At 33.4% G+C, this 18,381-nt stretch overlaps 1 protein-coding gene across 1 annotated transcript in view; it reads right to left on the reverse strand.

Moving 5' to 3' along the window:
• Hcn1 (hyperpolarization activated cyclic nucleotide gated potassium channel 1) overlaps window positions 1-18,381 on the reverse strand; it is a 420,581-nt gene that overhangs the window by 177,332 nt on the left and 224,868 nt on the right. The window contains exon 3 of the mRNA XM_008832935.2: window positions 12,059-12,220. Within this exon, the coding sequence (XP_008831157.1) occupies window positions 12,059-12,220 (162 nt within the window). The remainder of the gene's footprint in view (window positions 1-12,058; window positions 12,221-18,381) is intronic.

Genomic DNA, 18,381 nt, shown 5'->3' on the forward strand with positions numbered 1-18,381 from the left:
ATCTCATCATGGATGGCTTGCCTTAAACTCTGTGTAGCCAGCCAAACATGACCTTGAACTTCTGATTCACATGCCTCCACCTCCTCAGTGTTAAGCATATGCCACAATGCTGGGTTTCTGGGTGCTAGGGATTGAGTCTAGAGCATAATGTATGCTAGACAAACACTTTACTCACTGGGCTACATACCCAACTCTCTTACTTTTGTTCTCTTTTGTGATAAAATAGTCTGAAAAAGGTTACAGGGGAAGCTTTTATTTTAGCTCACACAGCAAGAAGTCAGAGAGACAAGAACCTGAGAGCACTTTCCAGTTATGCCAGATTTCCATATTTCTATATATGCATTGTTCTCTGTTCTTAACTGACAAGTTATATAACCACTTCAAGTTCCTGCCACCTTGAGTTCTCCATAACATGGACTGTAACCTGGAGCCAAATAAGCCCCGTGACTCTTAAGAAGCTTTTTTTCAAGGTGTTTTATCACAGCAAAGGAAACAAAAAGATGCCAATCACAATTAGTATTTTTTGGGGGGGGGAGGCAAGCAGAGGGTTTACACATATGTGTACAATTCCTGTGTGGGTGTCAGTGGGCTTGTGCACACACAAATGGTTAGGCCAATTCACATTGATTTTTGGTGTTTTTTTAAAACTTTCATTCTTGAGTATTGTCTTTGCATGATTACATCTGTCTCAGCCCCTCGTCCAAGTCTGTGCATGACCCACTCACTCCCTCTCAAACTTTTGTCCTCTTATTTGATTGTTTTATATATATATATATATATATACACATACACATATGTATATTTTATGTATTTGACATATAGTCACTTTCAATTAGGTCACTTTTTAAAAAATACATATATTTCAAACATAAATCCTAGCCCAATAAATATTATAATTCATCAGAAATTTTTCTTTTTGCCCTACCTATGCATTACAATATTGAAAATGCCGAGACATAAGTTTTAATTTTGGATATCTTTTAAACTATTTTTACAAGACATTTTTTGGTAAGTTCTATACTATCCTATATTGCATTATGTGTCTTACCAAATGGATAAAGATAAAATAAAAGAGAAAAAAAACTTTTATTTTACAAAATTTCCTGGAATATCACTAAAACATCAGTCAATCAATTATTTTTTTCATTCATATATAAAAGTAATATAGAAATTGCAGGTTAAGACAACACCAGCTTAGCTCCAATTCTGTTATTAACTTCCTGTTGAATTTTCACAGATTTCTTAATAATCTTTCCTAATTATGATTTTCTCACATTATAGTTTATAACAGAAAAAGGATTTTTCAAGGGTAGTTATGCCACCTTTCATTCCTCAGTATTTGTTCCTTCACATGATTATAGACTGACATTAAAAAAAAAAAGAAATGCCAGAAATCTGGGTATGGTGGCACGCACATTGAATCTCAGCACTCAGGAGGCAGAAGCAAGTAGATGTCTATAAGATCTAGGCCAGCTGGTCTACAAAGCTCATTCCAGGTCAGCTGAGGCTATAGGGAGACCCTGTCTCAAAAAGATTAAAAAAAAAAAAGACCAAAGCAACAAGAAAAACCCTGCCAGATGCATAAAGAATCAAATAATCACATCACCTGACTTCATATACTAAACAGTAGTAGACACCTTGGAAAAGTTACAAAATGATACAGGAATTATTGTGATGGAGCTTTATAAAAACATCATTATAAATCTGTATACATAAACTTATATTATTTCTATCTGTAAAATAAACACTCATAGATCTCAAGCAAAAACCCTGCCAGATGCATAAAGAATCAAATAATCACATCACCTGACTTCATATACTAAACAGTAGTAGACACCTTGGAAAAGTTACAAAATGATACAGGAATTATTGTGATGGAGCTTTATAAAAACATCATTATAAATCTGTATACATAAACTTATATTATTTCTATCTGTAAAATAAACACTCATAGATCTCAAGCAACAATAGCTGTAATAAAGGACATGTATTTTATTTCCTGTGGACGAAGTAAAGCAAGGTGCAGAAACACCTACTAATTAGCATGAATGGCAGAGCACAGCTTGGAGGAGAATATGTGGTCTGCCTTTACTGCATCAGCTACTGGATTTCTAATTCCTATTTCTGTCCATTGTTTCATCCATCAGTAAAACAGCTTATTTATTCTTGTTTTTCAAATTTTGCATTCATTAAATCCTACAGGACACCAAGTCACCACGAATATCAGTGTCTCAGCAGAACAAATCATGATAAAGAAATTAAAAAGCAAGAAATAAAAAAGTTTCAAAAATGAGATTTTTCATAAATATTCATGTAAAAGCTATATCCATTATTCTACAGTTTATTACACAAGTTTGTATTTGAATGTCATTTCCATACATTTCCCAAGATTACCAAGAGCATCTGATTCAATACAAAACTTATTTTAGAAAAGTAGCACAGATGAGTGAAATAAAAAGTATGACCAATAAATGTCTTCCATATAATTTGTAAAATGTTTTTAATTACACTTGACTACCATCTACTGATTAAAGATGCATACAAATGTTTCATTTTTCTCTTTTTCCTTAAGAATTGATAAACTGGTTTGGATCAGAATTATGAAATTACTAGGCAGAATGAAAGCATCAGCAAATAGGATCTGGTTGTTTTATTTGTAATTTTAGAACCGTGGGGACATGTTTACATGTGCATTTTAATAGATTATTTTTCCTACTGAAATGTAATTTCATTTCCCTAACCTTTCTTTTCATTTTTTAAAATATGAAATAGATTGCCTTAGTTGGATAGGTTGTATTCACAAAAATATAGGAAAACAGTCCTAAAGATTCATCTACTGGAAAAAAGTATAATTTTTGGAAAATATAAATGATCAGAGTAAATCGTATTCTGACTTTAATACAACCGAAATAAAATGTTTCCTAATAAAAGAGCCTTCCATAAATAGCAAGAGTCATGACTGTAGATTAATACATCAGTCACAATGGTATAGGCTAGCTAAAGTGTTCTTTCTATAGATGTATTGCAATTGTTTAAATGGGTGATATAAGTAGGCATTATAATTGATATAATTTAAAGTATATTTAGAGGATTTTTATTGAGTTTATGATATGTACATTTGGTAGCTTGAAGGAGAATGTCCCCCAGGGGCTCTAGGAATTTGACCACTTAATCATTTGTTGACACTGTTTGGGGAGGCTCATGAAACCTTTGGCAGGTATGGCATTGCTAGAGGAAGCATGGCATTAGGGATGGACTTTGGGAGTTCATAGCTTCCTCCCGCTTCTGGTTGGCCTGTTCTACTTCCCGTGGATGTTGGAAGATGCGAGTGCTGAGCTTTCTACTCTGACTGCTGCCATGGTTTTCTCACTATGATGGACTCTTATCCCACTGAAACCATAACACAGAAGAAAAAAAATTTAAAAAAACTCTGCCTTCTTTGTGTTGCCTTGGTCATGGTCTTCTTTCATGACAAAGAAAAGTAACTAATACTTTGCATGAAAATGTTGGACTATGGAAAGCTCATGTTTCATTTTTACCCATTTTTTAATGAATCACAAAAATTTATAATGAATTCTCAAATTTTCCCTGTGTAATTTTCAATAACGAACATACACAAGAACAATATCTGGTTATGATGCATAGGTGGGTGTTTCCATATTTATTTCAGGTATGGTAGCAAGATATAGAACACATCTCAACACTCATTAAATCATTCCTGAGTAGAGCCATGCTTCTGAGACCACTGATTGATAAATAAGAAGATTACTTGAATGTTGATTATATTGGATCCAACTCTATATCCTCAAAACATAAAGTAGACAGAAACATGAATCTGTTATATATCAAGTTCTTTGATAAATCACGTATAGTAACAGACAGTTGTAGGACTACAAATAAAATATGTAAACACCATAAAGATTATGAGCTAAATTAAATTTATCGTAGGAGTTAGACTGTTAGAATTCTAAAAACAGCAAGCATTTCTCACAAATGGCAGTCATCATTGGGATTACAAAAAAATTCACATTATGATTCAGGAAACATTTCTGCCACTCTCTCTTATACCCTTTCCTTCCTTAGTAAATAGCTTTTTTTAATAGTTCTAATTCTGCCACATATTTCCAGAATAACATTTATATTGGTGATGTCACAGGACAAAAAAAATGGAATGAAATAGAATAAGAGAAAAATGATAGAAAATCTTCTGTGTCGGAAGTAACTACACAAAGTCCCATAAAAATATCTGGAAATGAGTGTCTTGACTTGTGTAATTCAAGACCATAGAGAACAGAATGATAATTTTGAACTTTTAGAAAGAAGGGAGATTTATGTTAATTGTATGACCTCCATATATCTGTTAGTGGAGTCATAATGCACTTGATATTCAATTGATTCCTAGTCCCACAATGAAAACCATGTTATCATTTTAGTTAAACCTGTATGAATTCAAAACAATATTTTCCAGGAATATCTAAATACATATAATTCAGAATATGTAAGAAATTATAATTTCTTATTATTGCCAGATATTTTTGTATTTACAGCAGTAGTAAAGGTTGAAACCTTATAATCAATACACATACAAAAACAATGATTTTTTCCATATTTTCATAACATTCTGAGTCATTCCAATGGGACATACAAGTCAGTTATTTTCTGTAAGCATGAGTTCACCATGACGAACAGCAGATTAAAGATTTTTGGCAATTCTACGATAGAAGGGTTGTTGATTTCAAAGGAACACAATGGGATGTGATAACCAGCTCTCAAGCTCAGTGTTGGTGACCTTTTGCCAATGGAATAATCATTCTCTATCAGAGACTTTTTCTGGACAATGGGAATGGATGCATTTAAAAAAATTTTTTTTCACTCAGAAACAAGTGAATTGCAGAGTTTTACATTTGTGAAAGTTTCAACAACATGCATCAAAACTATCTTTGAAAAACTAATTTACTAAAGTAAATAACTTTGTGTTTTGGGGGAAAATATTAGCTTGCAAGATATTTTGTTTCACTCCCCAATTAAGCCAGTATCACTTGTAAGAACAGGTAATTCCCTAACTGAAATTTATTCTAGCCATTGTTTTCTTATACTTAAGAATTACTCTAATTCTGGGAGTTGTAGTAAATTCCCGTAATCTCAGTACTAGAGACACTGAGGTAGGAGCCCTGCAAGTTTAAGTCTAGGTCCTGGGAGTTTCAAGAAAGATTGAGCTATGAGTATCTATCTTACAAAACATAAGTGGATAAAACAGAACAGACATACATACATGAAAAATATTCTTAAAACTAATGCCTTAGTATTATTTGTTTGTTTGTTTCAAGTAGGCCCTCCTATAAAACAGGCTGCCCTCTAACTCTTGCTATGTAGTGGAGGATGACCTTGAACATTTGATCCTTCTGCTTTTACCTTTCACCTTCTTTGATTACAGGCACACACCACCACACCCAGTTTTATATGGTGCTCAGAATGAATACAGGGCTTTGTGTATGCCGGGCAAGCACCCTACCAGCCAAGTTACATCCCAAGCTCCTTGTCTTGGTCTTGTATTGCTAAAGCAACTCAACAGAATCATAGCCAAAATAAATACATATGATTTTAGTAATATTGTATGATTCTTCTGTATCAGAGAACTGTAATTCAACTTACTTTTCTGAAATGCAAATTTTATTTGGAAACAAAATAGCAGATTAGATTATACATTTCTTCTCATCAAAAAATTCTTATCTAAGAAGGCAGAACACTGTTACACATTATTTTCCTTTGGAGAAATGCCATGCTTCTGTTGAACAGCGAGCAGTCACCAGGCATACTTTTCTAATGGACAGAAACAGGATGGCAAGGGAGAAACCACAGCACTCAGCAGGCTGCTGACCTACTTTATTATTATAAACTCATATTGGATATGAATACACTTTTTTTCCAGAAGAGCCACACTGATTTGTCAGCAAATTACTTACCTTTTGTTAGGACATTTTAAAAATTTGTTATGGCAGTATATTCTATTTTGGAAAAAAAGTCAATACTACTGTAATAACACAATTTCTAATACAGAGAAACTGAAATCTAAAATAGATTACTAAGCCTCAAAAGAGAAGAGATGTTTTTCTTGACTTCTTGATTATATTGCTTTAGTATCTTTAAGTCTATTGGTTTAGTTGTTTTATTTCAATGAGTCATAATGTAAGTACTTGGAAGGGCATTCCAGTATACACTTTTTAGGTACTATATCATCCTAGGTTTCTATGATCCACTTACATTGGAGAACTTACATATGAATATTTTCCTTTTCCTCTTTCAAATCATTTACTTTTCACACATGATATCAACAGTCCTTTTTACTTTGTCACTATGTATTTATTGCAATAATTACAGACTTCAAGCTAGAATTAACTGAAGTAACTTGAGTGTCACTATGTCAAAGGACATCGCTACAAAGTCATCTGAGAACAGATGAAACCGGAAATCTCTCACTTTAATTTTTTCTGTTGTTCTGGCATTAGATAATATATAAATTATTTAATCTTATTAACTCCTATCCTAGAGGACACATTATTTGCCTTATATGCATATCCCACTGATTTCTTATCAACTTTGTGTACATTACTCTCTCAATAAGTAACTCATCATCATTTGAAATGTGTATGTAAAGGAGCTATTTTATCAATAAAGTAAATATTTATCATATTGTAATCATTTGGTTTATATTCCTAATAGGCTTCCTTTTAATCCATCCATCCACAGACAAGGGCCAACATTAAAATATCATCAGACAATGAGGAAATAAATTCCCTCTCTGTGTAGTTAAGTAAGGGTGGAAGGAGATGTATGAATGTCTTAACTTTTAAGGGCATTCCTCTTGGTCAGCATGCAAATTTTCACCAGCACCGGACTCATGTTCTTGAAGCAGTACATTCATTTCAGAGGCATTAATTCAGGTTCATTGTAATAACTAGTATATAGAATTACGTTTTGCTTTATTATAAAATCTTTTAAAGCATAACATATTTTTGGTAATCTCTATGTAGTTTACAGCACCTAGGTGGGAACAATATGAAGGAAAGTTTGTTAGAAGGTACAATTAATGAAGATACAGACTTGTTCTTATTCTCCAATGGTACTTCACTTGATACCTAAGGTAAAATCTGGCACAAAGAGGAGATCAATCATGATGTAAATGAAAGAACAAATAGATGCGATCATTTCACAGCTGAAGAACCCACGTGAAGGAGAATTAAGTGATATATCTAGAATCATAAAGGTTATTTTGAATCTGTATTTCTACAATAATTTCTGATGATACTGTTCTCTTTGAATCTCTTTTTCAAGCTATGTTCTTGTGGGTGTCAAACTGAGACAAGCCTCCTGAGGAGAAAAAGAAGAGCTGGAGATTGGCACACCAGTTTCCCAATGCTTAGACATATAAGTGAAATGTCAGAGGCCCATGTGGCACATCATCTATATGGCCATGGCCATTTTTAACTGGAAGGGCCTGGGAAAATATGTGAAAATCTGACATTTATAGGGTAGTAGTCCAGATTTTTAACAGAGACTTTTACACTTTGAATATAAACTTTATTATATATACATTTATATGAATTTTACATTTTTCTGACAGCCTCAGTAATTTTAGTTCATACATTAATTTTCCTAGCTACTATTGCCTTGCTATTATATTAGTGTATAATGAAAATCATTAGAAGAATATCTATTTGGATGACTTATTTATACTCAATGAATTGGTAACTTACATTTAGAGAAAAATTTTATGTGTAAGATACAAAAAGCAAACAGTAAACTAAGAACATAAAATGCATAAACTATAGTATTTTATTAGTATTTCAAATGATGATTAGTTTGTTATTGAGTGAGCAACATGTACAAGTTTGGTACTGAACTTTTGAAGTGTGCATGCAAGACAAATCACATGCCCTCCAGGATAGTAGTTATCAAGATTAAATAACTCATATATTCCTTAATAATTCATATATTCCTTAAATAATTCATATATTCCATATAATCCTTTCATGTTGTAGTCCTACATAACTGAATAAACAATGTTTTTAAATCATATACTACCAAAATAATTAACGCATTTTAATGTAAATTTATTTGAGACATTTTCTTCACTAAAACCAAACATGACAAGACTAGCTTTTCTGGGGCACATGATTCATCAGAAAGATCTAGCACTATGTTGTGTAATGAGTGCCTCAGATTTCCAGTACATTCTCCATGTCAGCATGATGAAATTTTGTACATCATTTAACTGTTGTCTACTCTCATTTGAGTTAAGTGTATCATTTCTCTCTTTTGTTCATAAACTAAGATAATGTGATGCAACATGCTTCAATTAGAAAAAAAATCCAAATTTTATAGAGAGAGCATATAAAACATTCCAGAGTCATAATATGCTTATATTGAATCCTTTAAAATGTTAATGAACATGTAACCACACCTCTGAAAGTTGTATGTAAAAGAGATGACCAACCCTGCAGCCCTCCATGGGCAAAGCTTGCCCTAGGAAAGTAAAGTTTTGCTGCAAATATTTCATACCGATGCTTCCTACAATGTGAAATATTTTAGTTTCAAGTAGTTAATATGCAATTTAAAGTGTAACATAGTTTCATTTTGTGACATTCTTAAAATTAGTTTTTTATATTTGTAATTTTAACCAAAGCTGATGCCTCTAAATACAATAAACTAATATAATTTCTGTGTTTTATACAATCAAGCGCAGCCATAAGATGTCATGTGACTCTAGCACATTTTCTTAAACACTAATTATCTGCCAAATTCATGATCTTAATTTATACAGAATTCCATAATTCAGATTCTGTTCTTAAATAAAACAAAAATGAATATTACAGATTCTTGTTGCATTTTGAAGTCAGCATCTCTTTCCTATTCCCTTAGGTGGTACACTAAGATGAAGTATTGACTCTGAAAATAGTGTTTAGAGAATTACTTTAAATTTTACAAATCTGTGAGCAAATAAACTAGCTAACAACAAGAAAACCTATTTTTGTGGAACAAAATCCAAATTAGAAACAGTTAATATTTTAATGATTATATTAAAATGCAAAGGTGTAGCATATAGTATTAACTTTGACTTTCTTATTATAGATTATAGCAGAAATTTTTAATCATAGGCTACATATAGATGACTATTTAACAGGATATGTAGCTAGATAAGAATACATAGCATATCTAAATATTTATATCTACATAAATACAAATAATATGCTACTCTTAACAGTGTTATAGGATAAAAATCTAACAGAATAGAATCAAAATATCAAAGCATGGTTATCAAACCCATGCTTACAGATGACTAGATGTCTTGCATACACCTTGATTTCTAGTCTCTAATTTTACTTTCAAGTCAGATTTTCTACCTCTAGTAAATATGCATCAGTTTTTCACTCCTGTATCAGGAAACAAGTGCTGAATTTAGAGCAATTAGTGCTGCAACTGGAATGCTATAATTAAGATTTTGCTTTTTAATCATCATCATCCTTAACAGCTCTATGTAATCTATAAAACATTCCCGTGTCCTTTTGACCATACATATATGTACTCTACCCAACTCTTTAGTCTATCTGTGTGACATAAGCCTATTCCTATATCTTCTGAAAACATTAGTTTTCTAATAACAGAAAACATATAAAAATGAGGTCATGAGGTCAAGAAGGGAACTGCAACTTCAAGGAGGTTATTTTGTATAACATCAGTATAGAATGAAGGTTAAAGTTTTAGCTACCTGAGATTAAACTCAACAGCAACGCAACAAACACAAACACACACAAACACACACACCCTCACTCATACACAAACTCATACACAAACACATGCAGGCATACTTAAAACAGATACTTAGCAATAAGTACAGACTACATTATCCCATAATGTAATTATACAATTAATTATTCTTTGTAGATACTTGAAAATAGTTTTTTCACTTTTCAATGATGACAACTGCTACTTTTCTGGAACATACCTAGAAAAAGATGAATTATTTGCCAAATCAAATGTTGGTTGGTGCCAATGATGACTCATCTTTTGGCTGTAGCACTGTGCTTTTATACTATGCACTCAGTCCACAGCCTGATTAGAGATCTTCTTCTCCCCAAAACAATCTTTATTCCTGTTTTCACGATGTATTTTGCTTCTTCAAAGATAAGTGATGGGACTGATCAAGGCCAAACCACAGATTTGAAAATTCAGTCAAACTTTTGACATTCTTTGTTTTGTTTTAGTTATGTGAACTCCCATAAAGAGCATTTCTCAAATAAGTTTTTGATGATGAGCAGCAAAGCTACGGAAATTAATGTGTAAGGTGTTTTCCCTAGTCACCTTCCGTACTTCTAACATGTCTCCCAAAACTTGCTTTTTGAAAACTTAATTCAAGTCTCTACAAGGTGGGCAGGTGAAATCTAATGGAAAGTAAGTAGGCACGGATGTTCCACCCTACTGAGAACAACGTCCTTATACAGCAAGATTGCAAGGCTGGGCTCGCAGCTGCCATCTTTTGCCATGTTAGAAATGAAGTCCAGGCTCTCCAGAAGTTTCAGACACAAGGTGCCATTTTTTGGAACCTGAGACTGAAGCTGGCTGTGTTTTTGTCTTGAACTTCATAGCCTCCTGAATTGTAAGATACGAAATTATGTTTTTTAAGTAATCTATACTGTTCTCATAAAACAGCACCAATAGAGGAAGACAACAATGGGGACAGAGACAGAAGTAAATACAAACTCATTGGACTTTCTGGTGTGAGGTAGGAAAAATACAAATAAAAACGAAACTTTTTTGTATGTGTATGCATGTGTGTCTTTGTCTGTCTGGGTCTAGCTAAGTATTTTGGTGATTAAATGCAAACAAAGTTTTCATGAAAGTCTCTGAGAGAAAGTGCTATTTAAGTAAGGTGAATAAAAAATGGAGAGAACCAAATGAATATAGTTTTTTTGTAAAAAAAAAATATTTATTTTGCTTTTATGAGTGTAATACCTGCATGTGTGTAAGTGTACCCATGTCATGCAATGACTGTGGAGGCCAGAAGAGGACATCGGATTCCCTGGAACTGGAGTTACATACGATTGTTAGCAGCCACCTGGGTGCTGGGAACCAAACCTAGGTCTTCTGCAAGAGCAACTGGTGCTCTTAAAAGCTGAGCCACCTCTCCAATCCCTCAAATTATATGTTCTTTTTAATGTTAATTCAATTTAATTTTACTTATTATTTTTATTTTATGTGTATGGATGTATTGCCCCCATGTATGTAAGTGCACTAGTGTCATGCAATATAAACAGAAGTCAGAAGAGAGTTTCAGATGTCCTGGACTAGAGTTACAGATGGTTATTAGTTGCTATGTGGATGCCAAGAATCGAACCTGAGTCCTCTTCAATAGCAGCCAGTGCTCTTAACCAACGAACCACCTCCTGAGCCCCCAAAGTATATATTCTTAAAATTAAATGTAAATATGTAAATATTTAGCTGTGTAAATAAAATTATGTTTAATTATAAAACATAACTTTTTAAATATTTACATATTTTGTACAGTGAATATTAAAATCCATTTTCCCTTGTTTTAATGAGCAAAAAGTACAGAGATATTATTGAACTCCGTACATACCTAATTTACAAGTACTCAAATATGTATGAATGTGTTTGTTTGACAATCCCTATATTTGTGTCTTGAACATATAGGTGATTTTTAGAAAGTCAAAAGACAGACGACTATTGTAAGGTCAAGAAGTTTTGAAAGTGCATTGTATTGTGGTTATGTCTCTATGTTTATATCACAGAAATAAAGTATATGTCAGTATTTAGAGAAAATTGTAATATATATATATATATATATAACTTATTTTTGAATTCATTAACCAGAATGCAAAAATAAGATTCTGTTTCATCTAATTACACATCCTTGAAAGCAAAGCTCAGTGTTCTCTAGACATTTATAGAGGAGAACGCAAACCATTGTACTATAAATACTTAAAGGTTTTGAGGTAAATTTTTTTTAAATATAGAAAATAAAATACAATGGGTTACTTACAACCATTTCATTTAGAGACACCCAGCAGTCTGGTGGGAAGTCCTGCAGCAAAGGAACCAAGAACTGAAGGCAGCCATCCCAGTGACACAGGAGCAGCATCATGCCAATGAGGTTGAAGATTCTCACCACTGCACTGGCAAGGTCATATGTCATGTGGAATATCTGTCATCAAAACATAAACCATGCTTTAAAACTCATTTGACAGATCAAGCATATTACCGAGTCAGGACTGATGCTGTGAGCTCTATCAAATAAGGTATGAAAAGAATATTCAGATGGAGAAACAGCTGGATTTTTAATCTACTTTCCCAGTAAGGTTGACCATTCTGCTTTGTGAGTATAAAAACCAGCTGTAGATGTATTTCACAAGATGCAGAAAAACAAAGAATTTACCTTTATTTTTAAATATTTATTCATATTTTGTGTATTTTGTCTACATGAATGTAAGTGTACCTGTGTCATACAATGCACACAGAGACAAGAGGAGGACCTTGGATCCCCTGGAACTTGAGTTACAGACAGTTGTTAGCCACTACATGGGCATTAGGATCCAAATCCAGGTCCTTTACAAGACCAGCCAGTACTCTTAATGACAGAGTCATTCATCTCTTCAGCCCCAAATGTACACTTTAAATGATATTAATTCTAACAGCAAATTTCATTTAATATCTCTGTGGAAATTGTAAGGCATTTTTAAAACAAGGTAGCAAGATTAGAAACATTGGGTAGCTTTCATTCTGCTTCTAATTCCTTGTTAAAAGGTTTGTTGAAGCATAAAGAAAATATACAAGAACTAACAACTGGAGGCTGGAGAGATGGCTCAGCAGTTAAGAGCACTGGCTGTTCTTGCAGAACACCCGGGTTCAATCCCCAGCAACTACACGGCAGCTTACAACCCTCAGCAACGTCAGTTTCAGGGAATCCAACATCTTCTTCTGGCCTCCATGTGCATCGCATGCAAGCAGGCAAAACACTTATAACACACAAATCAAACAAATAAAATTTAAAAAAGAACTAACAACTATAAGAAGCAATTAAGCTGAAAATTATGAAATGAGATTGAGAATGCAATGTGGTTATCCTCAAAGCTTTGTGAGTGCAGATACTTCATTAATTGTGGATACTGAACATGAAAAAATTAGTTGGGGTACTTAAAAACAAACATATTATCTTTTTATATTTTATTATTATTTTTATTTTGTGTGTATGAGTGTATTGCCTGCATGTACATGAGTATACCCATGTCGTGCAATGCCGCAGAGGTCAGAAGAGGGCTTCGGATTCCCCTGTAACTGGAGTTAAGGAGGGTTCATAGCTACCATGTGGGTGGTGGGAATTGAACCTGGGTCCTCTGCAAGAGCAGTGAATGCTCTTAACTGTGAGCCATCTCTCCAGCCCCAAACGAACATGATATCTTTTAAAGAATCATAATTTTTCCATCATTCAAAAATATTTTATAGTGGGTGACATTATTTAAAAAGCACAAAATAATGACAAATCAACATTCACCACAAAGATTTATAAAATATAAAAACACATCAAGCTACATTTTAAGTACCTAAGTTTTTAGTTTTAATGAAAAATAGAATCAGAATGGGCTTTTATTCTTTATTATTTTAATATGTCACCTAGGCTAGAAAGACAAAACCCACCTGGGAGCAGACCTATATTCTAGACTGAAGTTTCAGCTGTTAAAGTATTACTAAGTTAATAAACACATTGAAAAAAATTAATAAATACAAAATAACACCTTGAGATATTTAAATTCATAGGCAAAATTCCAAAGAACTGCATGTATTTTCATTAGTAAGGTCCAACTTACTTTGAGAAAACATCTGGGAAACATTTTAAAGATCAAACAAAATGTACCGGGTGTGGTGGTGGACACCTTTAGTCCCAGTACTAAGAAGACAGAGGCAGGCAGATATCTGTGAGTTCAAGGCAAGCCTGGTCTACATAGAGAGTTCCAGGTCAGCTGGGGAAACAGGGACACCCTGTCTCAAAAAGACCCCAAAAAAGAACCCCCGAAATTTATACTTGGTTTAGAACTAGATATTTGTAAAATACTTATGTAATTTTAAGATGGGCATGCTGAAGTACGTATAGGTAAAAATGACAGGACATCTGTGCTTTGGCTTTATAGAACTATCAACTCTCATTTAATTAAAGGTTTTCAAATCTTAAAAATGCTTCCAAACTCCTTTAATGGGAAAATGAAGGGTTCTAGAATTTTAAAAATATTTTTCATTGAGCTTTTGTAATTTCATCCAACAGTTCTTAATCAAATTCAAGTCCCTCCCCTAGACCACATATATTGATATTCCAACACTTATACAGACCACAATATATTTTCCAGTGCCCGTGGATAGTTCCAATCCCATGATCATACAGAAGAGTCAAGTTAAACTCAGTGGGACACACACACACACACAGACACACAGACACACACAGACACACACACACACACCACACAAATTTATTAATGTGTGAAAGACATTCATAGGGAAGAAGGGAGATTGACAGGGGTAGAAGGAAATTAAGAGAGGGTGGGTTAGTATGCCATTGTATGAATTGTCAAAAGACAAAATTTAATAATACAAAATTTATAATAATAGGTCTATTAAATATTATGGTGACTAGCTAATAACAGTATACTGCTATCTGGAAAATTATAAAGAGCAGATTTCAGGGATTCTTACTACAAAAAAGTCAGTATGAGGGTAGATTTGATCAAAACACATTATAGCCATGTGTGAAATTCTCAAATAATAAAAAATAAAGATTCCTAGTCATATATTTTGAAAAAATAAAATTAATTGTGTAATGTTTAGAAAAGTCAGCATATGAGAACATGCTATTTATAATTAGTTTGATTTTTGTTCTGTCTTCATATCTGTATATATCAAAACATCATGGTAAATACCATAAATATAATTTCGGTCAATTAAAGGTTTTTTCATCCTTAATTAAAAGAAATTAAAGAGAATAAAATTATTTCATTTTACTCATTCATTTGACATTTTATTTAGCAAAGTCACAGCAGTGTCCTTTAGGTATTAGACTCTCCAACATTTCCTAAACACAGAATTCCTAGAGACTACACCAGCATCTCTAAATAAAACAAATTCCTTAAAGCCTAAACTCTGCTAAAGAGTTAAGAAAATTGTCATAAGTTTTGAATGTTTTGTTATATTAAAGTATTTTAGGAGTTTAAGATGTCTTATAAATCCTGCATTGTAGGAAATAGGATGACATTGAAAATCTAACCTTATGAACGTAAATGGATGCTTACCACTTTTAAGCTCAAATATTTGACATGAACAATAATGACCTGAAATTCTCTGCCAAAATTTATACAGTATATGTGTACAGGCAGTGGCCTTCATTCAACTGTCAGATTTAAGGGTGAAGTTTGAGACATTCTAGAGAATAAGCTAATATATTGCTTTTTTTTTTTTTTGCATTTTCTACGTTCTCAAGACATTGCATTCTTTTGTGAGATATTAATTAATTATGATGATTCGCTATATTAAACATTCTACTGGATATTCATTAGCATTTTACAAAGATCTAGTTCTAAACCAAATATAAAGTTTTGGACCTTTTTTTTTTTTTTTTTTTTTTTAATTTTTGAGACAGGGCTTCCCTGTAGCCAGTTGTCCTGAAACCAGTGTGATACATTCTCAAAGTTGCATTCGTAAAACCAACAGAAAAAGTATTAAATAGAATAACTACACTACAAAACATTTCAGTTAATGTACTGTTTTATATTTGTCCTGTCTGTGACAAGTTGTTCAAATAACTTCCGTTAAGAGGTTATGGAAAGATTCTAAGAGTCAGAAATAATGAATGGTCATAAGGAAAGAGGTTTCCAGAGAGCTGTGCAGTTACTCATATGAACACATAGCAATGGTGACAGCATGGACAAGTCTCATATAAGCACAAGTCAGACAAAAACCAGCATAAACGTGGGGAATTGGTAAGAAACCCCAACTCTGCCTAAGGAACTGTCAGAAACCAACAGCGGCTGGGTAGGGGAGCATCAATCTCTCTCTAAGGTTGTTTTCTTGGTAGGTTAACCAGGCTTCAGCAGATAGATCCACACCAAAGAGCATTTGAAGACACCAATTTGACACTATAGGCTTTAATATACACATAATAGATTAAATAAATGTGAGCAGGGCATAGTACATAGGAGTACAGAGAAAGAGATCTAAATACTATCAAAATGCATCGTTTGAAATTCACGGAAGCTCAGTAAGAAAAAAATTCATCTTTGATCTCAACATAGAATTCGGCCTGGTTAAATACCTTTGTCTCCAAATTAAAAAGTCAACTAATTTTCCCAAACCTACCATAACTTGATAAGGACTCTGCTGTTGAAGACAACCCATTTGGGTATAAGGCCATGAAAAAAATCAAGCTAATATACATCTGGAGGCTTCCTCCTTGAGGGCTAGTTTTCATAGTTTCAGAAGGTGCTATACAAGCTGGTAGGTAAGAGGATTCATCAACTTACATAACTGTGAAGCATATGCACTGCTATAGTGACTGGTCTGACAAAATAGACTCATAGGTACAATAATGGCATGAATGTCAGGGGGTAACCAGCTGCATTCTGATTGGATTTAACATGCTTTACAGAATGGAACTCATACTGAGTACTGTAAACCTGGCCAAGAGCCTGTTGCTTCAGTATTATTCCACCGAACGGATATATTATCAAATTGTCTTCTAAATTCTTATCTTTAATCTACTGGTTAGTGCAGAGAAGCTTCTTTCTGCAGTTGGTGGCAGTTAATACAGAGACTCACAACCTGTCCAAGCACTGTGAACAAGTGACAGCAGAGGGCTAAGCTCTAAATGTGATACCTATATCATAGACTCAGGGAACATACTAAGAAGAGAGGGGGCCTCAATAATAACAATGCATTGAATGCATGTATGAAATTCTTAAAGATAAATACAAATTATATTTAGAAGAATATTCTGAGTAAAATAATTTAAATCAGAATTTAAAGTCCTGTCTTTTTTGGTAGAATTGATTAGCATGTGTATATGTGATATGAAGTACTTTTTCCTATAAGCAATAGTTATTCTATGATGTATTGTAGAATATTCTGAAAATGTGAAGATATAGCTGGTAAATATCTATAAGTTGGCTTTGTTTTCTTCAAAGTATTTCTATATTGTTTCCCCAAGAACTCTGGTCTGAATTTAAGTGTGTCATTCTAGCATCCAGTAAAATGAAACCTATCCGTGGCTTATTTTTATCTGGTTGCTATTACTAGGTCTACCTAACTGAGAAAAACTTAAAAAATGTTCAGACTTCTGAAAGTATGAACTGATGGTTCCTTAGTCTTTCCTGAGAGAATGAAGTAAATAATGGGCTATTTTTCACGATTACAATATTAATTTAAGTTTTCTAATAGATTTTTAAATTTCTCAGTAGAGCAACACTGAAAAGAATCTATGGTCAAAGATGGTTCTCTTGACAGATAATATATACAGAGGTGTTAAAGGAGTGCATTCTTCTGTTTTCTTTTACATGTCTCCACTTCCACAACTTGGCATCTTTTTAGAATGGAAAATATATACACATATATAACCACATACACATACATATATGCCATTCTTCTATAGAATGTAAAAAAATAGATTCTAAGAGTCTGTCTTACTGGTAGCAATTTCTGGATTCAATGTGCTACGATGCAGATCAATGATAAAATCAATCTCTAACATCTCTATCATATATCACTGCAACTGTTATCTTGAAAATTATTCCGATCATCTTACCATGCTGCAGGTACTAAATGTAGAAGCTTTGGCTTAGTGTATGAGAGACTATCACTCTCTACATCAGTTCCTTGGAATGCTGACCTGTCACTACTGTCATTGTACCACTCAAATGAGAAAACCAAACCCGGAAGTTAAGCATCTGAATACCTCCAGTGTATCAGCCTCTGTCAATAGTTGAAAAGCAATTGTGCCCTCCCCAACTTACAGAACCTGATATTGCAACTTCAGATTAAGTGCTTTCTTTCTCGGATTCGTATTATTTCCCACTTGTAAGCCTCCTCCTCCATTTTCAATTAATTTCCACAAGTCTTGTCTTTTCCTTAAATCTTTTATTGCCTTCTCAGCTTTGTCTGAGACTATGGAGCCTCCCATTTCTGCCAAAGACTTGTCCTCTCTGGCAGCATTCTCAAACACAGCTGGTTGGAGTCTTCCATACTCACACAGCTTAGCTTTCTGGTTGCAATGCCCTCATTTCACAGTTTCCTTTGGCACTTATACTATTCATCTGTATATATATTTATATA

This window comes from Nannospalax galili, unplaced genomic scaffold, assembly GCF_000622305.1.
Source record: "Nannospalax galili isolate Female #2095 unplaced genomic scaffold, S.galili_v1.0 scaffold235, whole genome shotgun sequence".
Classification (NCBI taxonomy): domain Eukaryota; kingdom Metazoa; phylum Chordata; class Mammalia; order Rodentia; family Spalacidae; genus Nannospalax; species Nannospalax galili.